This window comes from Cervus elaphus, chromosome 4 (genome assembly GCF_910594005.1).
Source record: "Cervus elaphus chromosome 4, mCerEla1.1, whole genome shotgun sequence".
Taxonomy (NCBI): Eukaryota; Metazoa; Chordata; class Mammalia; order Artiodactyla; family Cervidae; genus Cervus; species Cervus elaphus.
The window spans coordinates 26,851,962-26,879,608 of NC_057818.1; the positions used below are offsets into that span (position 1 = coordinate 26,851,962).

Sequence of the window (27,647 nt, forward strand, 5' to 3'; positions counted from 1 at the left end):
GTTGCGTGCCTGGCATGTGACGGGTCTCCTCACACACCCGACACCCTAGGAGGCATTGCTGCGTTGCCGTGTCTGTTTTGGTGGTTTAGTTGCTCAGTCGTGCCCAACTCTTGCGACCCCATGGACTGTAGCTCACCAGGCTCCTCTGTCCGTGGGATTTTCCAGGCAAGAATACTGGAGTGGGTTGCCATTTCCTCCTCCAGGAGATCTTCCCAACCCAGGGATCGAACCCTGGTCTCCTGAGCTGCAGGCCATCTCCTACAATGCAGGCGAATTCTTTACCCACTGGGCCACCTCATGTCTGTTTTACAAAGGGGGGAATTGAGGCTCAGAGAGGCCCCTCGTTTGTGAAAGGAGGATCTGAGAAAAGAATTCTTGGTTCCAAAGCCCAGGCTCATCATCAGTTCCCAAGAGCCTGCTCAGAGCTTCTGTGGCCACTGGATCCCCACACCCACCCAGTTAAGACCCCAGGAGCATGTACCTGGGGTGGGTTCAGCAGCATTCAGGGAGTCTGGGCCCTCTGCAGGTGGTCATGGGGCGGGGTGAGGCTAGGAACACTGCCCAGTTCCCCACACTCACCTTTCACAACTTAACTGACGGTGCCATGGCACAGGAAGGGTGAGAAAGAGGCCACAGGAAGTGGTGACGCTGCGGGATGGGGGCCAGGGAGGGCCGGCTCAGCAGAGCCTGGGACCAGAAGGACACACAGCTGCAGGGCTCGGGCCGGCGTGGACGAGGCTGGCCCAGGATGGTGGCGCCCAGGGCCCTGGGGGTCCTGCTACTCCTGCATCTGGCCCCAGGTGAGCAGTGGGCTCCTCACCCCCTCCTGCCAAGCCTGGGAGAGCCAGGGTCGGGGACGGGGAGGGGTGGGGAGGGGGCATGTCCGGAGCGTGTCCTCTGGGAGCCCACCCTGACGGCCGCCTCACCTTCTCTGACCTCTGGGTCAGTTTCACTGTCCTGATAAACTTGGGTCAGCCTTCGTCTTGGGTCCCCTTGGATTCTCCCCACAGCGCCCTGGAGATGGGAGGGGGCCGTGGAGGGTGCTCCCCACCCCTACACCTCAGGCTGTGCTCTCTGACAGTCATGGCTCCGGGACATGGGGTGAAGGGTTGGGACAAGCCCTTTTCCACTGCCTCTGAGTTCCTGGGAAAGGAGTCTGGGACCCTCTGGAGGCTGAGGCCAGACACGGCCTGCACTGCGCTCTTACCACCACCCCCAACCCCTTTCCCCAGCCACACTGGCTCCTGTTCCCTGACCCCGCAATAGCTCCACGGGACCCAGTCACCCAGTCTGAGAATTAGACTTTCCATTCCTTCACTCTTGGCCTTTTTTTTTACAAAGATTTTTTTTTTTTTAATGTGGGCCATTTTAAAAGTCTTTCTTGAGTTTGTTACCATATTGCTTCTGTTTTTTATGTTTTGCTTTTTGACCCCGAGATGTGCAGGATCTTAGCTCCCCAACCAGGGGTCGAACCCACACCCCCCACACTGGAAGGCGAAGTCTTAACCACTTCTCCGCCAGAGAAGCCCTCACTCCTGGTCTGGCGCACACCCACACAGTGTCTGTCCAGAGGCAGCCTGCGGGTGCCAGGCTGTGCCCTTGCTGTCCTCTTTCCTGGGAAGGTGGGTCCCCACCCCTGGCCCACCTGGCCAGCTCTCCTGGCTGCTCTGTGCCATCTGCAGTGACCCCCTGGGGCAGAGGAAGATGCACCCTCCCCATGGGCTGTCTGTTTCCGAGCCTCGCCTGCCCCTCCTGTTTCATTCTTGATTTAGTGAGTGGCCTGCGTGCCTGTCCCTCATCCCCACCCCTGTGTGTGTCCAGCGTGGGGGTCACATGGCTTTGGATCGACCTCTGAGGGCTCCAAGTAACCCTCTTCTCTTCAAAAGTTGGGAAATTCAAGGAAATGCAAAATTCAGTCTATGGCGCAAAATAGGGCTTCCCTGGGGCTCAGATGGTAAAGACTATGTCTGCAATGCAGGAGACATGGGTTCAATCCCTGGGTCAGGAAGACTCCCTGCAGAAGGGAATGACAACCCACTCCAGTATTCTTGCCTAGAGAATTTTGTGGACAAAAGAGCCTGTGGGGGGTCACAAAGAGTCAGACATGACTGAGCAACTAACACACATGGACATGGATCCAAAAAGTGTAAAAAATGGCAATGTTGTACCAGAGGTGTGGCAGCAATACTTGAAGGATTAATTCACTTCATAACCAATAGTGGCTCCTGCTCGATCTCATAAGGACCCTGGGCCCCTCACAGAAGTTGTAATTTTCTGATCGGGCCTTGAAGTCCCCTCGGAGTGATGGAGTTTCCCCTGTGGTGACATAGGTGCTCTGGTTCAGCTGTTTAAACAGTGTGAGGAGCCCTGAGAGATTTATGTCTTGAGGTAAGCTCCTTCCTTTGTGGGTGTTTTTGGGCAGTTGCCATGTGTTCACTTGCTCTTTTCATTCATTCATTTCAAAATGAAAGGAGCCCTTGACACAGTATCAGGCCCTGTGCTCACATCCCATGTGGTCCCTGCTCTCAGGGGACTCACATTCCAGCGAGTGACACAGGTGCTTCAGAGGAGCAGGGACCCAGAGGGAGAAGTGTGTGCGTGCGCAGTCGCTCAGTCGTGTCCAACACTTGAGACCTCATGGACTGTAGCCCGCCAGACTCCTCTGTCCATGGGTTTTCCAGGCAAGAATACTGGAGTGGGTTGCCATTTCCAACTCCAGGGTATCTTCCCGACCCAGGGGTCGAACCCTCTTGCATCTCCTGCATTGATTGGATTCTTCACCACTGTGCCACTTGGGAGGTATCTAGAGGGAAGCAGACGGTCTCTTTAATAAAGGGTTACTTTCCTGGGACTTCCCTGGTGGCCCAGTGATTAAGACTTCACCTCCCAGTGCAGGGGATACAGATTTAATCCCTGGTCGGGGAGTTAAGATCCCACATGCCTTGTGGCCAAAAATCAAAAACATAAAACAGAAGCGTTGGGGAGTTTGTGATTTCCTCGGTTCTGTCTCGTCGCACCAAAAATTTGAAGTGATGGACGGACCAGTGTTACACTATCGGATGGGCCAGTGTTACAGTAGAGCTCGGTTTTTTTTTTTTTTCTCTTTATTTTAATTGGAGGCTAATTACTTTACAATATTGTGGTGGTTTTTGCCATACATTGACATGAATCAGCCATGGGTGTACATGTGTTCCCCATCCTGAACGCCCCTCCCACCTCCCTCCCCATCCCATCCCTCAGGGTCATCCTAGTGCACCAGCCCTGAGCATCCTGTCTCATGCATTGAAGCTGGACTGGCGATCTATTTCACATATGATAATATACATGTTTCAAGGCTATTCCCTCAAAATCATCCCACCTTCATCTCCCACAGAGTCCAAAAGTCTGTTCTCTACGTCTGTGTCTCTTTTGCTGTCTCACATATAGGGTCATCGTTACCATCTTTCTAAATTCCATATATATGTGTTAATATACTGTATTGGTGTTTTTCTTTCTGACTTACTTCGCTTTGTATAATAGGCTCCAGTTTCATCCACTTCATTAGAACTGATTCAAATGCAGTCTTTTTAATAGCTGAGTAATATTCCATTGTGTATATGTACCATAGCTTTCTTATCCGTTCTGTCTGCCGATGGACATCTAGGTTGCTTCCATGTCCTGGCTATTGTAAACAGTGCTGCGATGAACACTGGGGTGCACGTGTCTCTTTCAATTCTGGTTTCCTCGGTGTGTATGCCCAGCAGCGGGATTGCTGGGTTGTATGGAAGTTCTATTTCCAGTTTTTTAAGGAATCTCCACACTGTTCTCCATAGTGGCTGTACTAGTTTACATTTTTTATTTAGAAAGCAAGGGAAAACATACTCTCGAGGGGTGAGGGCGAGCCGACCCAAAAGACGTGAAGAGAAGCCCCTGGGCCAGTTTTGACTCGTCTTTTTATATGTTTTTTCTCCTCCCCCTGAGCATGCCCTTTGTAAATTGGGCTAGCCAGGAGGGCTGTTTGTTTTACCTGAGGTTCTCACTCCGGCCCTGGAATCTTCCTTTGTTCTATTTTCAGGGGCTTTTCCCTTCTTTGCCTTTGTCTTTTAGCCAAGGCCATTCTGGACTTCTTTTTCCTATTCTAACTACCTAACAAAGCAACATTGTAACAAATTCAATAAAGACTTCAAAAATGATTCACATTAAAAAAAATCTTTAAAAAAGGCGGTGGGGATACTTTACTAAGGACAGGTCAGGGACAAGAGTCTGTGGCTGTCGGCAAAGAGAAGCAAGCCAGTGATGGGGAGACTAGGGAGGGGCAGGTACAGTCCTGCCCTCTGACCTCCTTGCCCATCCCCCACTCCCCATATGAACCCGGATTGAGGTGGTTCTTGGAGACCAACCTCTGGGTCAGAGCAGGATGGAGAAGAGTAGGGTGGGTTTGGAGGGACCTCCGGCACAAAGGCCTGGGTCTGGCTCTCCCTGTGTGCGCTAAATGCTTCTGATAATGTCTTCCAAAACTAATTGCAAAAAAAGATGTTTTGTAATCTTCTCTGCCCCAGGAACTTGCCAAGAGCTTCATAAGTCTGAAGGCCCTGAAATCTCACGGCGGGCCAGAAGGGAGGCTCTGTTTACACCTGCAGAGGTGCCCCCTGTACCCAGCACCCGTGAGTAACCCTCAGACACACAGAGGGCCGCCATTAAAAGACAACGTTACCTGCCCTGGAGCTGACATGACACTTTCCTTGGCTCCTCTCCTCTTCCTCTCTGCTCTTCTTCCTTCTTTCTCATGTCTCCCTCTTTCCCTGTTTTCTCTCTCTTCCTCCTTTTTAAAAATTGTTTATTTTTGGCTGGGCCAGGTCTTCATTGCTGCCTGGGCTTTTCTCTAGTTGTGGTGAGCAGGGGCTCCTCTCTAGTTCTGGTGCGTGGGCTTCCCATTACGGTGGCTTCTTTTGTCTCGGATCATGGGCTCTAGGGAGTGCAGGCTTCCGTACTTGCGGCTCCTGGGCTCTGGAGCACAGGCTCAATAGTAGTGGCTCACAGGCTTAGCTGCTCTGCTGCTTGTGGGGTCTTTCCAGATCAGGGATCAAACCCATATCTCCTGCAATGGCAGGTGGATTCTTTACCTCTGAGCTACTGGGGAAACCCCTCTCTTCCTCCTTTCCTTAAAAGCAAACATGGATCTTACTCTACATATTCTCACCCATCCTCTGCTTTTCTCCTATTAAACAACAAATTATGAATATCTTTACAATCTAACAGAAAACTAAGATTCCTTTATAAGCTACTTAAAACATTGTCACATATAGCCCTAATTATTATAAAATCCACTTGAAAATGTTACTATTTTACCCTACATTTACCCTAACTTTGGTGTGCTGTTGTCTTTACCATGTATTTCATTTTTGTCTTAAAATTTAACTGATTTCATTTAATGTGAAAGTAATACCGTACATAGTTTTTAAAAAATCAAACACTGGAGAAAGGTGTGAAAAAATGAAAAGTAAATGTCTCCCTGCCCACCTCACCCTCAGCTCCTGGTGGGCCAGTTAGAACTTAAAGGTACAGATTGTCAAGATCCAGTCTCACCCCTGTAAAGGAAACAATAAAGCAGTTCGTGGAAAAAGACATACAAATAGATGCTCAAACTCCTAAAATTAAAATGAAATCTAATTTTACCCCCCAGTCTAGCAAAAATTTGGAAGTTTGGTGAAGTCTAGGACTGTGAGTGTGTGAATAAGCAGTCACACTTGCCCATTTGGGTGCAAGTATAAAGAGCTATAGCCCTTTTGAGAAGGAATTCTGAGGACTTTGAGGACTTCCCTGGTGGCACAGTGGTTAAGAATCCGCTTGCCAATGCAAGGGTTATAGGTTCAATCCCTGATCCAGGAAGACTCCACATGCCGCCAGACAACTAAGCCCACAGAACAAACTGGTCTGTTTGCCACAATCACTGAAGCCTGAGTGCCAACAGCCAGCGCACTGTAAGTAGAGAAAGTCTGCCTGCAGCAGCGATGACCCAGTGCAGCCAAATAAGTAAATAAAATTGCGTACATCTCTTTTTAAAAAAGAAGGAAATTTTATAATATCTATCAATTTTCCAAAGTGCGTACATTTTGATATAGAAATGCCGAGGATAGGAATGTTTCCTATGAATTCATAACATACACTGACAAAGATGTAAGTAGCATTATTCAAAATAGTAAACAAAGTAAAACAGAAACCCCCTAAATGTTCACCAAGAGAGGACCAACTGAAGAAGCATTGCAATACCTGTATACTGAAATAGTATGTAAATATATGATGAATGAGATGGATCAGTGTATGCTGATGCAGAAAGCTCTTTTAGATATAATACTAAATGATCCCATTCATGTAAATTTGTAAATTCACATAAAATACTTGCATATGCATAGTCATTCCCTGGAAAGTTGTACAATAAACTTTTACAGGTAGTGAACTCTAGAGTGTGACCTGGGAGTTGCGGGGACTTTTACTTTTCATTTTATGTACTTGTGTACAGTTTGTTTTTAAAAACTCTGTTCATATGTTATTTTTGTTGAGAGATAGGTAAATATATAGACACATCCTTCCATCCAATGTAAATACATAAATATGCAAATAGTTTTACAATGCCTTTCTCACCTCCTGGAATAAATAATACTGACTCTTTGTACTCCTCCAGTGAGCTATGTCCTTAATGCGTATGATCTCTAATCCTCCCCACAACTAGGAAGGAAAGTATCATCAGCCTCATTTGGCCAATGGGACTGAGTATCAGAGAGTTTAAGTAATTTATCTGAGGTCACACAGCTAGTGACCCGAAGCTTGGACTCCATCCCGTACCAGGTGAAAGGTGACCTTTGGTCCTGGAGCCTCCAACTAGCTGGTGACCTTGCTCAGTCATTCTGCTTCAGGGAGCCTCACTCGGCTATATTTTCCGCCCATACCAGGAGGTAGCCATGAGGGTTGTGCTGGGAATGTGGGAGAATGAGGCAAACCAAAACAGATCATGTTAAGAGTTACACCATGCGTCCCACTTGTGTAGGCTTTGGAAAGTCTGATGTGGAACAAATGCAACAAAGCCAGGCAGACTCCCTGGAGGAGGCAGGAAAGGGTACTTGCACTAACATGAACCTTTATCTATAGAGTCACGTGCCAAGCCTTTTGTACGCACTTTCCCCAAAGCAGCCCACTGGCCCTGTGAGATGGAGGGTGGCGGGGGGTGCGGCAGGGGCAGGGTATTATCTCCTTCACCTTGATACTGAGGTCCAGGGAGGGTATGGATCCATCTCAAGTTCACACAGTTGGTGTAGATAGATGGAGCTGGGGTTCCAATCCTCACCACTAAACTCTGGACCCTGAACTCCTCTACCCTCTGCCCTTGTGGCACCTCCTCATGCAGAACATTCACATCTTGCATCCTTCTGTTAGGTAAGGGAGATTCCACGCTCAGACAGGAGAAGCCAAGAAATGTCTGCCAGGGCTTGCCTGATATGAACCACTATGAAGACTTTGACCTTAACAGAACTGCTGATTGCTTCTCAAAGTGTACACAGTCGCAGAAGGAACCCTGTCATCTGGGAAACTTGCAGAGGTAAACGGCCCTCTGAGCTGGTGCAGGAATCTGGGCCTCTTCCATAAACATTTGAATTCAAGTTCTTTATAGACATATGTTTTCATTTCTTTGGGAATGGAATTGGTGGGATATACAGTAAGTAAATATTTAACTTTATAAGAAACTGCCAAACTGATTCTCAAAGTGGCTATATCATTTGCTTTCCCATAAGCAGTATAAAAGGGTTGTAGTTTCAATACATTTTTACAATACTGTTCATATTTTGGGTTATAGCCATTTCACTGAGTGTGGATGGTATTTCACTATGGTTTTATTTGCATTTAACAAATGACTAACGATGTTGAGTAACATTTCATGTGCTTATGTGTTTTCTTTGGTGAAATGATTATTCAAATCTTCCTCTCTTCTGAAAAACTGAGTTGTCTTCTTACTACTGAGTTTTAAGAATTCTGGATACAAGTCCTTTATCAGATGTATGATTTGCAAATATGTATTCTCTCCCAGTATATGTTTTGTTTTTTCATTGAAGATCAAAAGCATTTAATTTTGATAAATTCTAACTTAAATTTAAAACATATCAAAGAAATGTTCATCTAGCAAGGATATAAAATTTTTCTTCTAAGTTTTCTGCTCTAAGTGTATTGTTTGAAGTCTTATAATTAGGCTCAATTAGCATTTTTGAGCCATTTTGAGGTTCATTTTTTGTGCACAGTGTGAGATAAATGTCTAGCTTTATATTATTGCTGTCATTTTGCATTTTAATAGCTAATGGTTTTGGCACTATCTTTCCTTTTTTAATTTTTAAGTAATTAATTGATTTATAGCTGCTCTGGATCTTTGCTGCTGCAAGGTGAGTGGTGGTTTTTCTTCACTGCACTGCACGGGCTTCTCACCGTGGTGGCTTCTCTCGTGTGGAGCACGGGCTCTGGGCGTTCAGGCTTCAGTAGTTGCAGCTCACTGGCCTAGTTGCCCCGAGGCATGTGGAATCTTCCCGGACCAGGGATCGATTGAACCCATGTCTCTGGCCCTGGCAGGTGGATTCGTAACCTCTGGATCACCAGGGAAGTCTGATTTTGGCACTATTTATTAAAGAGACTATGCTTTCCTCCACTGAATTGCATTCGGGAGGGCATTTCATTGAATAGCTAAATACTAGCTTCTGGAATGTCTTCTTCCCACTGAGATAGTAAACCAGAAACAAAACAACATCGATGGGGGCAAATATAAAGATTAATGCAGCCATGAAAGACTTGAAAGAAGCAGAAGTGATAATACCTGCCATAACTCCATTTAACACACCATCAGTCAGGTGGGACTTGGAGAATGACTTGGACTGTCATAAACTTAATCAGATAGTGAATCTAATTGCAGCTGCTGTCCCTGATGAGTATTTTTACACAAAGAAATCAACACAGCCCCTCGCTATCGCTATGCGGCTATTACATGGCTAATTTTTTTCTCCAAACCATTTTTCAAGTACTTCTAAAAGTAGTTTGCTTTTTGAAAAAGTTTTTGAAAAAAATGTTGGCTGTGCTAGGTCTTCATTGCAGCACATGGACTTTTCTCTAGTTGTGGTACAAGGGCTTTGCGTTGTGATACGTGGACTTCTTCTGTTGTGGAGCATGGGGTCTAGAGTGCTTGGGCTCAGTAGTTGCAGCACATGGACTCTAGTGGCAGTGAGGGGGATTTAGTGGCCCCGAGGCACGTGGGATTTTAGTTCCCCAACCGGGAATTGAACCTGAAAATAGTGAAAGTGAAAGTTGCTCAGTCGTGTCCGACTCTTTGTGACCCCATGGACTATACAGTCCATGGAATTCTCCAGGCCAGAATACTGGAGTGGGTAGCCTATCCCTTCTCCAGTGGCTCTTCCCGACCCAGGAATCAACCCGGGGTCTCCTGCATTGCAGGAGGATTCTTTACCAACTGAGCTACGAGGGAAAACAGTTAAACCTGAGTCCCCTGCATTGGAAGGTGGATTTTAACCACTGGGCCACCAGAGAGGTCCCTGAGGTAGTTTGCTTTTACTTGGCAGAGCTAACAGTATATAGCCACAGTGTTTCCTCGGGGCTACATCAAGTCTCTTCACTGTCATAGGATAATTCACAGAGACCTCACTAATCTTGACATTCTACAAAGTTCACCATATTGACAACACTGCTGATTCGATCTGATGAGCAGAAAGCGGCAAGTAGTGAAGATGCTGTAGGAAGACATGTGTGAACCAGAAGATAGGAGACAAACTCCATAAGAATTCAGGGTCCCATCACCTCAGTGAATCTCCTGGACATTCAGAGGACTAGAGAATATCAAGATGTCCCCTCCAAGGTAAAAGACAAGTTGTTGAAACTCACACCACTTACAATGAAAGAAAAATGTATCATGCAAACAAGCATAAACAAAAAGATATCTCAATAGTTAAATTATTATCAGACAAAGAAGATGACACTTAAATGGGTGTCAACTTTATAATTAAAAATTCAGTTATACATCTATGGAGAAGGGAATGATAATCCACTCCAGTATTCTTGCCTGGAGAATTCCATGGACAGAGGAGACAATCCATGGGACCACATAGAGTTGGACAGAACTGAGCAACTAACACTTTCTTTTCACTTTCATCTATGCTTTAGAATTTCTGAATATATGTTATTTTCACAACTAAAACAATTTTTTAAAAGTGCTCTGAAAACCAGATCAGAAAATCTTCCCTCAATAAAGTAAATTCATGGGCTGTTTTGTAAGGGAAAGGAATGTTTGGAATACATGAGGTGAGCTATATGTATTGTGAAATGCAATTCTCTATTTTATTTGGTAACAATAAAAATCACAAAATTTTGTTTAGATTTTTGAAAGATAAAAAGTAGCATCAATTGGTGTATCTCAGTCAATGGATTTGGACAGTCTCATCCCACTGTTTCAGGCTGGATGTTCTAGCTGCCTGATCCATCCAATCTCATTTGCACATGTTTTCACGGATTATATTTTACAATATTTTTGTCATGTGGTTTCCCTGGAGTTTTATTCCTTGGTGCTATGCTAAGTCACTTCTGTCGTGTCTGACTCTTTGTGACCCTATGGACCATAGCCCACCAGACTCCTCTGCCCATGGGATTCTCCAGGCAAGAATACTAGAGTGGGTTGTCATTTCCTTCTCCAGGGGATCTTCCCGACCCAGGGATTGAACCAGAATCTCTTATGTCTCCTGCACTGGCAGATGTGTGCTTTACCATAAGCGCCACCTGGGTAACTGTGACTATTCAAAAAGTGATGTTGAAATAAAATTCTCCCTTTTGTCTCCCTTGCAAGCCCTCCGTAGCTACTCCTTTCCAATGGACTTGATCTGGCTCTATCTGCTCTTGTTCCACTTCTCTCCCATGTCTACTTCAGCCTTCACCTGTTTAAAATTACTTTTAAAACATGGGCAATAGCTTAGGAAAAGGAGCTCTGGCCAGAGACGTTTCAGCACCATGGAGAGCACCAGGACAAAGATAGGGTTGGGAGGGGGGACTTGCCTCACCCCAAATTTCTAGCCCAGTGGTCCCCAAAGTTTTTGGCACCAGAGACAGTTTTGTAGAAGATAATCCCTCACGTCCTGCTGTGCGACCCTGTTCCTAATGGTCCATAGACCAATACCCGTCTGTGGCTCCGGGGACTGGGGACCCCTGTTCTAGCCCATGGCAAGAGGGCTACAGTGAAATAAATGACAATTAAATTTGTGTTCTATGTATTTCCAATGCCAGCTCAGTTCCCATAAGTCACTGTCCATAGAGCTAAGTCTTCAAAGGCTGAATTCCCTGTATTCACTTAGCACTTGGTAATACATGTAAGTGAGCTCTCACAGCGGGGCTTCCCTGGTAGCTCAGCTGGTAAAGAATCTGCCTGCAATGCAGGAGACCCCAGTTTGATTCCTGGGTCAGGAAGATTCCCCTGGAGAAGGGATGGGCTACCTGCTCCAGTATTCTTGGGCTTCCCTGGTGGCTCAGATGGTAAAGAATCCACCTGCAAGGTGGGAGACCTGGGTTCGATCCCTGGGTTGGGAAGATCCCCTGGAGGAGGGCAAGGCCCCACTCCAGTATTCTTGCCTGGTGAATCCCATGGACTGAGGAGCCTGGCAGGCTGCAGTCCATGTCACAAAGAGTCAGACATGACAGAGAGACTAAACACAGCACAACAGAGCACAGCCCTCACACCACTGATCATCCCACAGTTCCGGCTACTCAGAAGAATTTCTCTGAAGATTTACACAGACCAATAAGCACATGAAAATGTGCTCAACATCATTAGTCACTAGAGAAATGCAAATTAAAACCACAATGAGATATCACTTCACACCCCCTAGGATGGGTATAATTGAAAATGAAACAAAACAAAGTGGAAAATGTTGGCAAGTGTTGGCAAGAATCTGGAGAAATCAAAACCCTCATCCATTGGTGATGGGACTACAAAATGATGCAGCTAATATGGAAAACAGTTGAACAGTTCCTCAAGAAGTTAAGCATAGAATTACCAGCAATTCTGCTCCTAGGTATCCACCCAAAAGAATTAAAAGCAAGTCTTCAAGGGCTTCCCTGGTGGTCCAGTGGTTAAGACTTCACCTTCCAATGCAGTGGGTGTGAGTTCAATCCCTGGTCAGGGAGCTAAGGTCATACATGTCTCTGGCCAAGAAACAATAACATAAGACAGAAAAAGCATTGTATCAAATAAAATAAAGACTTTAAAAAAAAAAAACACCTCTTCAAACAAAAGGTTTTATGTGCATACAAGCAGCTCTGCTCGCAACAGTCAAAAAGTGGAAATAATCCAAATGCCTGTCTATGGAAACATGTATAAACAAAAGGTGGTATATACATACGAATGTGTATCCTTCATCCATAAAAGTGAATGAAATACTTACACATGCTACAACATAGGTAAACGTTGAAAACATACTAAGTGGAAGAAGCCAACAGACCCGATAACACATAATTCCATCTATATGAAATATCCAGAATAAGCAAACTCATAGATTAGTGGTTTCCAGAGCCTAGGGGTAGAGTAACTGCTTAATGGGTTCAGGGTTTCCTTTTAGGGTGATGGACATTTCTGGAGCTAGATAGCAAAGATGATTTCACATGTGCGTGTCTTTAATGCCACTGAATTGCACACTTTAAAACAGTTAACATGACAAACTTTACATTGTGATGTATTTTGTTACCAAAAAAGAGAAACATGTACTCAGAGGGGCCTCGGACTAGAATTTCTCAGAACCAGCAAGAATCACTCCCACTCTTCTCCTGCAGCATCATGGTCTTCTGTTTGATATCCTGGGTCACCACTCCTACACCACTCCTACACCAAGAGCCTGATGATCGCTGTCCATGGTATTCCTCCTCCTGTCATCCAGCTGAGCGGACCAGGTGAGTGAGCGACTCAGCCTGCAAGACCCTGTTTTCCCTTGTAGATATTGGCTGAACTTCGAGAACTATCTGGTGGAGAAAAGTCAGATGGACACATTGAATACGTCTTTTTTGACGGCGCGCGTCAGGAGCATCAACACCAGTGTCTCAGAAGACCTGTACTTCTCTCTGACCCCCTCTCAGGTGAAGACTCCCCCATCCCCTTTGGTGGGTTCTGGCCCTACTTTCCTCAGGCATATTTTTCTGAGAGAATCATGGTCTGTGCTTGGGGTCCACCAACAGTTGTCCTTCCCATGTCACGCTGGGTAGTTCTCTGCCACCTGGCTAGTGCGTGCTGGTGAGTTAACTGGATGAGTGGATCCTGGTAACAGGTTATCCAGGGTGCTAGCATGAGACCTTCAGAAAATCGCCAAATTGAGAGTCAGGGTTCTAGTCCTGGACTTCCCCCCACCTAACAAAGTGTCCCCCAGGAAATCCTCTCCCCTCTCTGGGCCCCTGAATCCTCATCGATAAAATGAGCTTGAAAGCTCCTCCAAAGTCTGACATTCCCGTGAGAACGTCTGTCGGGGAACACATTAGAAACCAGGTAAAGGCACTGATAGAGGTACTGCAAAGGGTTAACAGGCAGACTCTGGGTTTACACTGGTCTGGATTCTGCCCCTCACTCGTCACTGTGATCTTGGGCAAAGTACTGAACTTTTCTGAGCCTCAGTTTCCCCATCTGTAAAATGGGGATGGTATTGCCCACTTTCAAGGTTATCAGATCGAGCAAATGCAATATCGTACAGGGAATGTTTGGTGCAGTGAGGGCACAGCCTCCCTCAAGGCATAAAGCGGAGGGTGGAAGTTTGGGCAGCAGGGAAGTGGTCTGTCACTGAGGGACTTTTAGGTCAGCCTAGAGAAGGAGAGATGGAAGATGGAGGGGCCTCTCTCAACCCTTTATCACATCACCCTAGCAGCTGAGCCCTCTGTGTGGGGTAGGCACCGGCCTCTGAAATCACCCACTTGTCCTTTTGACAAGGTTCTGTGCTAGGAAGCAGAAAGTTGAGCTCTTAGCTACAACACTTAGCTCCCCCTGTCCCCATGCCCACGGGTGCTTTTGAGGCAGGATCAGGTGGGACCCGGCTGCAGCCTCAGAGGTGTTCCCTGTGAGGTCACAGAATGGACGAAACACGCTTGGCAACTACCCATGAAAATTTATTTTAATATTTTGAACATTCTTAGCTGTTACAAAATGTGTTGTTGGGTGGGGATGGATATCACATTTAACGTGAATTCTTGTATTCTTCTTCTTTGTCCTCACTGTCTCCCTTCCCGACAGCCTTATGCTTTCCGATTATCCCTGAGTCAGAAACCAGACGCTGTCACCCTAGCCCTATGCCAGCACAGCAGGGGTCAGGACCTTGGCCAAAAGCACTACCACTGACCCCTCCTCACGCCTGCAAACTGACCTGTCCAGGTGTTGCCCCTTCATAGCCCACTTTCAGCCTGCCTGACCGGTGGCCACGTGACCACCTTGCTGGCTCCATTCTCCATATTGGGAAAACCAAGGCTCCACAAGGGCTGTGACTTGGCCAAGGGCTCACAGCCTGATCAGAGCAGAGCTTGGACTGTGTCCCAGGTGTCCTGCCTCTCAGAGCTGTCCTCAGACCCTGGTGCTGTCCCACCACCTAGCGTGCCTCAGTTTCTCCTTCCAGTTGGGGGAGGGGCAGGAGCTGTGTTGGGGCTGGGCTCCTCCGGGAAAGACAGAAGTGGCTGGGTCTGTGGTTGCAGATTCTGAAGCAGGTGACCAAGGATGATCACCAGCACCCTGACAGAGTCCGGCTGCCCAAGAGTCTTTTCAGGTCCCTGAAGAGTGGCAGGCCAATTGTCCGGTTGGGCATAATCATCCTGGACATCGGTCTGGGGAATGTCTTCAAGGTGAGGAGAGATACAGGCTGGCTGAGATTCAATACTGGGTTCACTGGTACACGCTTGCCTCCTCTGGAGTCTTTGCTGAAGGACCCAATGGGGATGAAGGAAGTGATGAACGTCTGCAGAATCTTCCTCAAGCAGCCAAGGTCATCTAGACCCCTGTCCTTAGAGTCTGGACCTCAGGGTCATGCTGGTTATTCCCATTTGGTATTTAGACTGCACCCCGCCCCCCACCAACCGGTGTCCTTGGGCTTGTATCTATATCCCAAGTGAGTTCATGTCCTGTGTGCATCCTTGTCCACGCACAAACATGCATCCCTTTTCTTATTCCTGGTTACACACATAATCATGTATGTGCTGGTGTGACCGTGTTCACTCGAGCAAGCATATGCATTCCCTTGCAAATGCGTACCAGGTATGTCCCCAGAGGTGTGTCTGCACTCACACGGGGGCTTGTGCATCCCTGAATGCTGCTGGCCAGGGGCTCCCCACCTGTAGGCATCCACTGTCCTCCATCTCTCAGCTGATCTTCCTTCTTACCATGCGCTCCAGTTAAGAGGGCAGAGGAGGCCTGGGGGCCAGAAATGGACAGCTATCAAATACATAGCGTTGTGGCCATTCGGCCTAGAGTGTAGGGTCCGTCCTGGCATAGCCGGTGCAGATTTCGGAGAGCAGCAGGAAGAAGGTCACCCATAACCCCCATCCCCTGGACCTCTGGCTCTAGACTTTTCCCTCCAGGGAAGGTGCACAAGCCCTAGAGGGTCCTAGGAGCCCCTACCAGGGTTGGGTTGGGGGAGCCCCTTGTGTAACCTGGCTTCCGCCGCATCCCTCCACAGGGCTCCCTGCTCAACCGGGAGGACGGCAGCAGTGTGTTGAACAATCGCATGGTGGGCTTGACTCTGGGTCGCATAAATGTCATCAAAATGGCTGAGCCTTTGGAGATCACCTTCTCCCACCAGTACCAGCTCCCCGTGAGTCCCCCACCCTGGCCTGGCAGTTCCCGAGGGGCACATAGGCAGGTGGACATCCCCAGGCATATAGACAGACACGCAGGGGACTCTGCACTCCCCCCCCCCCCACCCTCCCACATCCACCTGGGAGAAGCCATTAGGACCAGACACACAATTGTGCCCATGGATACATGTCCAGCCTATTCACACATGTCCACGTGCCTCCCAACATGCTCCACTCACGTGCTCCCAGAGGGGCCCAGTGGATCTGGCAAACCCACACACACACACACACGGCTTTGCACATCTGCTCACATGTGCACTTCCCTAAAGGAGCCCCCAGACATACGCCCCTCCCACCCACACCAGTCCACACCCCACACGCTGACCTGGGATACATCAAATGCTTCAAACGTGGTTCCTGTGTGACCACAGGCTGAACCTTGCTTCCACCTAATGCAGGTACGTGCTGAGACACGGAGCACGCCCCGCTCCCCCAAACTTCCTCCCCCTGTGCCCAATCACCCCTGCCTCGCCCCTGACTCCCACTCTCTGGTTTTAGAACATGAGCCTCAGCTGTGAATTCTGGGATGAGACTAAAGGTAGGGCCTGGAGGACCTTCCCCGGGTAAGGGGAGGGTAAGGGTAAGTCCTGTCCTTAGGGGACAGGACTCCAACAGCAGGGCCGTCCCCTCTTCCTTTCCTCTCCGGAACTCTCTCTTCCCTTTTCCTGCCCTCCCCTCTGCTGTGCTCCCTCTCCTTCTCCCCTGGGTCATCAGGAGACTGGTCTTCCAAGGGCTGCTCCACAGAGGTCGGAGTCCACAGGACGGTCTGCCGCTGTGACCACCTGACCTTCTTCGCCCTGCTGCTGGTAACAGTGCCCCTCCCCGACCATCCCAGCAATTCCAGAAATGCCGAGGCTCCTGGCCCGGGTATAGGGGTGGCTGTGGGCAGGACCAGGCCTTTGGGGTGTGCGGGCCTGGCCTCCAATTGATAGGATTCTTGTTCGGGGGAACCACCCACAGAGGCCGATCTTGGATGAGGCCACGGTGAAGGCCCTCATACACATTTCCCAGGCTGGCTGTGGAACCTCCATGATCTTCCTGGCCTTCACCATCGTCCTCTATGCTGTCCTGAGGTGAGTCACCCCATCCCAGCCCCACCCCACATCTCCTTTCCGCCCTCCAGGACAGCAGCAGGGCAGGGTAGAAACCAGCGGAGTAGTGTTAATCCTGTGTTATACTCATATTTTCTCCAAACCTCAAGTTCATCATCTATAAAATGGAATTGGAGGCTGGCTATTTCAGTTACAGGTGGCAGAAACTCAACTCAAATTGACTTAAAATAGATAATGCATGGTTCACAGGATTGAAAAACCCAAGGTGATCTCAGTTCAGGTGATGCTGGATCCAGGTGCTCAAAAGATGTCCCTGGGACTCCGTGTCCCTCTGATTCTCACCACGTCGCTTTCTGCTTTGCCAGTCATGTCAGGCAACTTCTCCATACTCAGGGGCCTTGGGGAGCCCCAGGCTTGCATCATAGCTTCTTAGCTGCCTAAGCAGCTAATCTTCTGAACTAAGCCTCAGAATTGAAGTCTCTAAAAAAACTTTATTTTGAAATCATTATAGACTAACAGGAAGTTGCAAAAATAGTACCTAGAGTCCCAGGGTTCCTTCACCCAGCTTTCTGCAGTAATGACATTTTCTGTAACTCTAGTACAGCATAAAACCAGGAAATTGATATTGGTACAGCACTGCTCTTTGGAGAAGGAAATGGCAACCCACGCCAGCATTCTCGCCTGGAAAACTCCATGGACAGAGGAGCCCAGGTGGGCTACCGTCCATGGGGTTGCAGAGTTCGGATGCGAATGAGCAACTAACACACATACACACGCTCACACACACACGCGCGCACACACTCTCAGCACTGCTGACAAGAATACAGAGCTCATTCAGTTTTCACCATTTTCCACATGCATTCAATTGTGTGTGTGTATGTATGTGTGCGTGTGAGCATGTTTACACATGCACACGGGACTGGCTAAATCATTTGCAGGGCCCAGTCCAAAACGAAAACATGTAGCCCCTCATTCAAAAATCATTAAGAATTTCAAGATGGTGACAAGAGAGCATTAAAACAAGCATAGAACCCTTCTGAGTGCAGAGCCCTGCGGAGGTCACACCCCAAGAAGCTGAGCCTGTGCGTGCCCTGTGTGTGTGTATGTATTCAGTTTTGTCCCTGTTCTGCAGAACTGAGTCTCACTGGTGTAACTTAGACAGTGTGCCCATGACTAAACAGGCCCGCTGTGGTGAAAGGATGGATGACTCTGATTGGTCAGGCCAGATCACGTGCCTGCTCTTGGGTTTGAGGTTCACGGCTGAGAGTGGGGAAGGGTACTCCTTGGGGAAACCTAGGGCTGTTCCTGGAAGAAGGAGGAGCAGGTACAACAAAAGCTGCTGCAGCCGGTCCCAGGCTCTTCCGGGCCCTGGCCCTGGCTGAGGGACCCACAGGAACTTCTGCTGAAGGAACCCGTGGGAGCAGCCCCATGCCTGGCCTTCTGACCCATGACTGGCTTGGAGCAGCCCTCGGTCTCCCGACTCCCAGTCTGGGTCCTCCCGTTGCCCTCCTCCACATGCTGGTGCTGTTTTTCTGGGGGGCTGAGGCCCCCACCAGCTCCACCCCCCCCACCCCATCTCAGATCAAATGGTGAGTGTAAGTGGTACCACCGCTGCCCCCATCCCCAAGCCCTGGCCCAGGACACGACAACAAGCTGACCGTGACTTGCCAGCTGGTTGCCCTGCTGGACCCTGTGGGAAGCGCTTGGAGCGCCAGGAGGAAGTGTCAGTATCTCCCAAGGGTGGGGCCTGACTTCTCAGGTGAGGTGGACATTATCCCTCAGGCCCCTTCCAGGCAGTCCTGAGGGCCCATCCCGCCAGTGAGAGGCCTGCAGGAGCTGATTGGCTAGGAAGGTGCCGTGAGCTCCGCAGAGCAGGTGGGGAGCCCTGGGCTGGGAGCCTGGAGCCCCGGTCCTACTCTGTGACTCTGAGTCCCTGTCCATCTCTGAGCCTCACCTCCTTACAATTTCTAGGCCTCGGGCATCCATGCGCCATCCATCCAGTCACTCAACCAATGCAGGGCCTCCTCCTGCTTATTGAGCTAAGTCCACGGTCACAGCATGGGGAAAGACAGAAATAAGGGGCAGGAGAGTTACACCACACTCGCTTCTGGGAGACTTCCACCTAAGCCTGGGATAAGTGGCCTCCAGAGACAGCCTTCTCAGGAGAAAACATCCAAGGAGGGTTTTGAAGGTGGAGCAGGGAAAGGCACCTGAGAGCAGAAGGAAGAGCATGGGCAAAGTCTGGGAGCTGTGGAGGAGCAGAAGGCATTCAGAGAGTTGCACGTTATGCAGTTTGGCTCCAACATGGAGTCAAGGAATGAAGCCAGAAAGATCCAGAACCCACAGGGTCCTGCAGGTCACGAGAGAGCCCCTGAACTTGAACCAGAGGGTGCTCATACTGGCAGAGATAGAACAGAGATGGTCAGACGGAGAGGTCTGGGTGCCCTTCTTCACTGGCCCTTCTTGCCCCAGGTTCTCCCGGCAGAGGTTCAAATCTGAAGATGCCCCCAAAATCCATGTGGCCCTGAGCATCAGCTTGTTTCTCCTGAATCTGGCCTTCTTCATCAATGTGGGGCAACGCCTGAAGGGGTCCGACGCTGCCTGCTGGGCCCGGGGAGCCGTCTTCCACTACTTCCTGCTCTGTGCCTTCACCTGGATGAGCCTGGAAGCCTTCCACCTCTACCTGCTCGTCATCAAGGTCTTTAACACCTACTTCGGCCACTACTTCCTGAAGCTGAGCCTCGTGGGCTGGGGTAGGTGTCTCCTGGCCAGGCAGAGGGTTGGCTGGCTCTGTCTGGACGAGGCCAGAAGGGGACCAGCCTTCGGGAGGGCCACGGGCAGGGGCAGCTTCCTCTCTGATTGGCTCAGAGCTCAAGAGATGGACCGCGGGAGGGGGATGTGAAGGAGGACGTGCCGAGGGAGCCTCAGCTATGCCATACGTCCTCCCCTCCTCGCCCCCAGTCCTGCCTGCCCTAGTAGTCATCGGTACTGGGATCGCCAACAGCTACGGCCCCTACTCCATCCGTGATGAGAAGAACGTCACCACGCTGGAGCTGTGAGTGGTGGCTGTGGGAGTCGGGGTGACCTCAGGGCCCTGGGGGCACAAATTAGGGCCAGAAGGAGACGGGGAGAGGGGAGACTCCCGGGAAGAGAGACGTGTAAGTCAAGGCCGAGGATCCTCAGATCCAGCTAGCTCATGGCCTGGAGGGGAAAACTGAGGATGGAGAGAGGAAGGACAAGGAGAGAGGGGGCTGGGAAGGAGAGAGGACTGGACCAGGAGGCAGGATGCCCTGCTCCAGCCTGCAGCACCACCGGCCGCTAGATCACCATTGGGGAAATTTTAAAAGGTACCCCCTCCACCCCTCTGACCTACCATGCCAGATGCCCAGCCTGGTGCGTGCAGGGTGAGCTGGATTTCAGCCTCCACCTGCCCCCAACCAGGTGCCCTCGTGCAGGGCATAACTGTCCAGCGCTTGCAGCAGCCCCGGTTCTATGCAGACTCTGCCTCTGAGTTGCTGTGTGACCGTGGGCAAGCTCTGCCCCTCTCAGAGCCTGGGTCTCCTCCTGTGGATCAACAATGGAGGCTGATCCACTCTAGCTATGGGGCCTTTCCCAGGGGTCCCGCCTGAGACCCGCGACTCTGTGCTAAGAAGAGTTGGTGGGGCCTTGGTGCTGTGCCCAGGGCCTCAAATGCAGAGTCCCAGGGGCCAAACAGGTAACATAAATGCATGCAGCGGCCTGGGTGGGCACAGCTGCAGACTGGCAATAACATGCCAGCCTAATTGGCAGCTGATTACTGTCCCTCCGGAGGGTGTCCACAGAGCTGCCAGTTGTATGGTTTCATAAGAGAAGCAGAAATTGGCATATTTAGGGAATTCCTGGGTGGTCCAGTGGTTAGGACTTGGTGCTTTCACTACCAGTGCCTGGGTTCAATCCCTGGAGGGGGAACTAGGATCGAACCCAGGTCTCCTGCATTACAGGCTGATTCTTTACTGTCTGAGGCTCCAGCAAAGCCCAAGATCCCATAAGCCGAGTGGAATCTGGATGTATATGCCAAACCTTTCACTTTTAAAAGGGTGTTCCTTAATTCTTTTTTTTTCCCCCAATATAAGGTGGGGTGAACAAAACATGCCTTTGGAACCAAATCGGCCTTTTGTACCCACTGGTCTAAAGGGATAGCAACCTGGAGCCTTATGACATCCTGGAGTCTCTTCCCTGGGAGAGCAGGGGAAGGATGGGTGGATATGGGGGCGGTGCATCTTCTTGGTCAGAGAAGAACAGGCTGGGGAGATTGCCCGGGGCTTGCTCTCAGGGGACTTCCTCTGGTCCCAACGGCCATCCCTTTCCTCCAGGTGCTGGTTCCGTGAGAACACTGCCCTCTACGTCACTGTGCACGGCTATTTCCTCATCGTTTTCCTCTTCAGCGCAGTGATCCTGAGCCTGGTGTCCTGGAAGATCTTCACTCTGTCAAGTGCCACGGCGGGCAAGGAGAAGGCACAGCACTGGAAGGGGGTCCTCACCCTGCTGGGCCTCTCGTGCCTGGTGGGCATGCCGTGGGGGCTGGCCCTCCTCACGTCCCTGGGCCCATTCACCGCCTATGTCTTTGCACTGTTCACCTCTCTGCAAGGTGAGGCTCCTGGGCTAGGGAGGAGACGGGCTGCCTTCCTGCACCAGACGGTGTTGGGGGGCTTTGGAGGAGGGTGTAGATAGCAAGAAACACGATTCTACTCAGGCTCGCTCAAATCAAGTGTTGTTGTTGTTTAGTCGCTAAGTAAAGTGCAATTCTTTTGCAACCCCATGGATTGTTGCCCTCCAGGCTCCTCTGTCCTTAGAATTTCCCAGGCAAGTATACTGGAGTGAGTTGCCAGTTCCTTCTCCAGGGGATCTTCCTGACCCAGGGATTGAACCTATACTTCCTTCATTGGCAGGTGGACTCTTTACCACTGAGTTACCGGGAAAGCCTGGTGGTACTCAAGGGTACTGATTTTAAATATCCAAGGTTCTCCCAAGGACCCCAGGGCAGGAAGACTGGCTGACTTCATGGGAGCTGGTAGCAGGGTCAGGAAAAGCCACCAAAACCAAAGCAGATACTTGCTCCATCTTTTTCTCTGGAGTCACAAGAAGTCTCTCCCCTTCTCTCTGCGGTAACTTTTTCCCTCCACTGTTCCATTCTTACCCATATCCTCCAACTGGCTGCCCAAGATGACCACCTCATCCCTATGTCATCTTCCTAGTCTGCTGACTGTGGTCTGGTTCAGTCTCTTCTATGTTCTTAGGTGAGTCAAGGATCTGACTGGGCCATCAGACATCCATCTCTGGTCCAGCCATCTGTGGCCAGGAGAGCAAGATCATGTGATGCGATGGCTACGTAACATGAACAGAGTCTTGAAGGGTCTGTGGAGGCGGGGAGGAAATGATTAGTGGAGGAATGGTAGATAAGCCTGCTCCCTGCCCCCACAGGGTTTTTCCTCCTATATCCAGCAAAGGACCAGGCACTCAGGGTGCATGTGGGGCAAGGTTTCCCTGCCTGCACCTGTCCCCTTTCCTCCTCATACCCCTGTTTCATACACGCAACTTAAAGAAGTATATCACAGCCCGACTGTGAGGGAAAACAGCCCGGAGAGGAATGGCAAGTGTGGCTTTGACTCACAGTCTCATCCTGTCCAGAGCACTCACTAGGGATGCAGGGGGTCTAGATCCAGCGGGTGCAAGCCCACAGGAGCCAGGCTGGCTCCCGGTGCCTCACAAGACTGCATGGCAACATGATTGGCAGCACTGGGTACAAGCAGTACTTGTTGTTTAGTTGCTAAGTCATGTCCAACTCTTTCCCGATCCCATGGACAGTAACTCGCCAGGCTCCTCTGTCCATGGGATTTCTCAGGCAAGAATACTGGAGTGGGTTGCCATTGCCTTCTCCAGGGGATCTTCCTGACCCAGGGATCAAACCTGCGCCTCCTGCATTGGCAGGCGGATTCTTTACCACTGAGCCACCTGGGAAACCCAGGGAGAGGCAGACGTAGGTTCAAATCCTGCCTCCACTCACCACCCCAACAACTCATTCAGCTCGGATCCTTGTCATCTGTACAGTTGGGATAATCCCAGTACTTTTCTCACGAGATCTCATGATGAATAACTGAGATAATGTGTGTGTGGGACACAGTAAGCCTTCAATATGTGGGAACTATGTTAACAACAGAAGTCATTACTATTAGGCCATCAGAGACTGGCCCTAGATGAAGATTCATGAGTCCACATCTGAGAAGTCTCAGGGGTTAAGGTTTAGGGGCACATCTTGAAACTATGGATTGTCATTCTTTCTGAGGTTACCCATCATAGCTAAGTCCGAACACTTCACCGCACTGAGGTTTTTCGACTCTGAGTAACTCAGTATTTCTCTCTTTCTCACAAACAGCCCTCAGCCCCACTTTAACTGCCCTTGAAGTCTTTTCAATATTTTTTTAAACGTTTACTTGTTTTATTTTGCCTGTGCTGGGTCTTCATTGCCTCACACAATCTCTTTGTTGTGGTGTGTGAAGTTTTTTAATTGTGGCACACAGGTTTGTTGTCCGGTGGCATGTGGGATCGTAATTCCCTGACCAAGAAACCTGTGTCCCTGCATTGGAAAGCAGGTTCTTTACCACTGGACCACCAGGGAAGTCCCCTTAATACTTTTATTGTTGTATAGGCTTTTAGTTATAAATGTCTTTTAAAGACACAGGAAGATTTTTCCTTCTCTCTCCATGTCTGTACTTACTACAGTTTTCATACCTCACACCTTCCCTCTTCTTGCTGAAGCACATCCTGGAATAACCCTTTATAAGAGGGGCAGTGGTCATTGTTTCATATGGTTGAAAATCTCTTCATTTCGGCCTTTGTTTTATGTGATAGACATGTACATAGATTTTATTTCAAGGACTGGTTTTCATTCCCAAGATGTTGATTAGGTCCTTTTTCAGGAGTAGATTTCACCTTGGGGGCTGATGTTTCTGTACATTCTTGAACCGTTACAGCGGAGCGGTTTCGCCTCTGGGCAGCCACCAGCCCCAGCCCTGCCCTAGGCTCACTGAGGCTTTCTCCTCCCTGACAGGTGTCTTCATCTTCTGCTGGTTCATTGTCCTCTACTGGCCACGCCAGAGCACCGTGACCTCATCTGGCACTGCCCGGATTGACCATGCCCACACCGTGTCTCATGAATAGAGGACGGCCTTTTGGCCAGGCCGGGCCCGCCCTGCGCTCTGGACCCAGCTCTAATTTGCTGTGTGACCTGGGGGTGGGGGGAAGGGGGTCCCTGCCTCCCTCTGGGCCTCAGTACCCTTCTCTGTACCACGTGACTGGGGAGCCAGGGGATGGGAAACACTTTGGGCCATGTTGTCTCAAGGGTCTTATCCAGATACACCTATGGGTCTGAGAGTTCACAGATCCAGGACGGCAGGAGTCTCAAGGCCCTGTAATCCTGAGACCCCTGCCGGCACAGAGCGACACCCTCACCCCGCCCCCAGGCCCACCCCCTGCCCTCAGAGCAAAACGGCCTTCTAGTCTGAGAAAACCTGAGTTCCGAGAAGGAAGTCAGTCCTCGGCCTCGTGAAGGAGTCCCCAGCCGCTCCCCTTCCTCCCTTCCCCTCATCACTGCCCTCCCACAGCTCCGCCCTTGGGCCGCCTGTACCTGAGGGGACACTCAGGGCCGCTGCTCGGGCGTGGGGGGCTGCTATGGACTGGAGGTTTGTTCTGAGCGGGCGGGGGCTGGTCCTCCTCTGGCCTCACCGGGTCTCAGCCACTCTCTCCAAGGCCCGTCCTCACAGAGGTCCCCCTGCCGTTCAGGGGTGCCGGCAGCCCCTCAGGTGCTGGGGACATTGAATATCAAGGAATACCACTTACTCAGTAGGTGGGCTACCTCAAAGAGTCCCCCAGTCCCTCCTCTGGACTGCTTCGCAGGTGGCCCTGATACCGACAAGGGTCCTTGGTCTTTCTCGACCAACAGACATTGACGGGAGGCCAGACGAGCAATTCAGGCAAGGCTTTATTGGGGCCCCTGCTGCAGCAGGGGAAAGTGAGAACCAACAACAGGTTGCCTTGCTTGCTCGCTCCCTGAGGGCAGGGGTGGCGAAGCTAATTCCTTTCACGGGGTGAGGGTAGGGGTATGTCCAGGGGTTGGGCTGGAAGCCTGGCTTAGGTGGTTTGCCCATCCTTCTGGTGGTGTTGAGTACAGGGGGCATGCGCAGTACCCAGCTCTTTTCCCCGACACCCTGTTTTTATTTCTGGCTCTTCAGAAGTGGCATTAGGGATTTTTTCAGTTTTGTTTTGTTTCTTTTGTCCAGCATTGGCTGCAACTACACATGCACGCAGTTATTTTTAGTCCCATATAGCTTCTCTGCATTTTGTTGCTGGAGGAGAGGTTTGCCCAGGTTGCAAGCATTGCAGCAAAGGACCCCAGGTCCCAGCTGGTCTCAGGTGGACTGACCTCTGACCTGCTGTCTTGGTGGGGGTGGAGGGCGTGAGGTTCAGGGCTCAGCACACCTGAGGGCTGAGGAGCCAGTGCGGGGGAAGGGGATTGTGAACAGAGAGAGGGTAGACATTTCTTCTGGCATCCAAGCTCCCATAGTGCCAGGGGAGTGCCTCAGGCCAGACCCAGCTGGGTTTGTCACTCCCAGTGGCTGGGCTTGGCTTTGAAACCACTGGTTTCCTCAGTAGGAAACAAACAAGAGGCAGAGACAGTAGAGATAGACACAGAGATAGAGAGATGGAGAGAGATAGAAAGATAGACTGATAGAAAGATAAACTGATAGAAAACTGACCCAAAGAAAGAAAACAAAAGGAGAGAGACAAATGCAGGGACACACTGGCCCACCGGGCTGGCCCGACCAGGAGGGCAGGGCGCTGGTGTCCACCCCTCTCTCTACCCGACCCTGCACCTCACCCAACTTACCATTCAGCCTCACTCTTCAACCCCCTACCTCCTCAGTATGCTTTGCAGAAAGTCTAGCACCTTCCACAGGTGAGAAGTTAATGTTATTAGAGCCTCACCACAACCCCTGGCTGCCAGGCTGCCTCCTCCCCACAAACGCCCTGGACTTGGCTTCCGCTTCTCCCTCCTCCCACTCAGCAAACTGATGAAAGAAAGGAAGCCCGGGATCCTGGCTTTCTGCAAATCACTGTGTCCCTAGAAGGGAAATCTTAAGAGTGCAGACACTGCAATTGTTGAGCCATGTTATCAGTTTTGGGGGACAAACTTGGTGGGTTTCAGGGCTTATCCTCACAGACACCCATTTCTCACACTGAAGTTCTCAGCAACCTTACCCCAAAGTCTCAGAGTTAGTAACCTCTCCTCAGGAAGAATGGCTGCTTCAGTGTCTGACAGGCCTGGGTTCAAATCCCAGCTCTGCTGCTTAGGAGCTGGGTGACCCTGAGCCTGTCACCACACCTCTCTGAACCTCAGCCTCACCCTACCTAAGATGGGGCTTGTTGAGTCTCACGTGTGCATGCTCAGCTGCTCAGTCATGTCCACCTCTTTGCGACACCATGGACTACAGCCTGCCAGGCTTCTTGGTCCGTGGGATTTTCCAGGCAAGAATACTGGAGTGGGTGGCCATTTCCTACGCCAGGGGATCTTCCCAACCCAGGGATCGAACCTGGGTCTCCTATTTTGGCAGGTGAATTCTTTACCACTGAGCCACCTGGGAAGCCCGTTGAGTCTTAAGTGAGGTGGTCAAAGTAAAGTGCCCGACATTAAGTCAGCAGGAGTTAGTTTGCTCCATGAGAATCCACTTGGCCTAAAGAAAACCTGGGTATAAAGCAAACCGTGAGCTTCTGCAACCTGTTTGTTAACTAGGAGGGTGTGAAGTTCAAAGCTCCCTTCTATCAAGAGGGAGGGGACATACGTATACCTATGGCTGATTCATGTTATGTTTGGCAGAAACCAATCCAATATTGTAACGCAATTATCCTTCAATTGAAAATAAAAACATTTTTTTAAAAAGCTCTCTTCCAGATTCCTTGCACAGCTCTGCCAAGTGGTCCAGCCCTGGGTGGGGAGGAGGAAATTGAGCCCAGAGAGGCCCAGCAACCCCACCCAAGACCACCTTGCAAGCTGAGCAGATGCTAGAGCTGGGGGCTCCCTGGGTTTAGAGTTATTACCTTGTCCCCGACCTCAGAGTCTCAAGGGAAAATCCTGGGAAGTGGTTTTTTTCTTGCTTTCTCCTTGCTTTCTCATTTAGACATGCTCAGTGGGATGAGAGACTGATAGAATCACAAGCCCTGGATGGGCAGGGTTTCCAGGTGCAGTTGGGGAGAGCCGATGGGGTGCGTAGCTAACAGAAGAGATGTCCTGTTTGCTGCCTCGCTCTCCACCCCAGGGCCAGGCAGCGGCAGAAGGGCTGGGGTCCCTCATTGCTTGAAGTCACTGCAAAAGTGGCTCCAAGCACCAAGTTGAGCACATGCTAAGCCAGGGAGGGCTATGGCAAAAAAAACACCCCAAGGTCCACCCAGACAGACGAAGTTCTCCTGTCACTGACACATCCGAAGGACAACTTAGGAGGTGGACAGCCCGATGGTCAAAAGCACAAACTCAGAGGTCAGCCTGCCTGGTCCAAGTTCTTTGCCTTGGACCAGTTCCTCACCTACTGAATCTGTAAAGCAGGGATGACGGCAGCTGCCCGACAAGGCTGATGATTACATGAGATAATGGCTAAGAGGGCTGCCCACCCAACACAGTGTGACTGT

The 27,647-nt window shown here is 50.1% G+C and overlaps 1 protein-coding gene across 3 annotated transcripts; it reads left to right on the forward strand.

Moving 5' to 3' along the window:
• Positions 1-710: 710 nt before the first annotated feature.
• ADGRG3 (adhesion G protein-coupled receptor G3) lies at positions 711-26,507 on the forward strand. Of its 3 annotated transcripts, XM_043898582.1 has the most exons (13): positions 711-800; positions 4,539-4,643; positions 7,411-7,573; positions 12,996-13,134; positions 14,725-14,871; positions 15,702-15,836; positions 16,378-16,417; positions 16,594-16,685; positions 16,840-16,952; positions 19,404-19,684; positions 19,893-19,986; positions 21,284-21,558; positions 24,019-26,507. In XM_043898582.1, the coding sequence occupies exons 1-13, from the start codon at positions 749-751 to the stop codon at positions 24,126-24,128; spliced, it is 1,746 nt and encodes a 581-aa protein (XP_043754517.1). In that variant the 5' UTR covers positions 711-748; the 3' UTR covers positions 24,129-26,507. The 3 variants fall into 3 exon arrangements, with proteins under 3 accessions (XP_043754517.1, XP_043754519.1, XP_043754520.1); XM_043898584.1 differs by lacking the exon at positions 4,539-4,643; XM_043898585.1 differs by lacking the exons at positions 711-800; positions 4,539-4,643 and having other exon boundaries at positions 7,559-7,690.
• Positions 26,508-27,647: the final 1,140 nt, after the last annotated feature.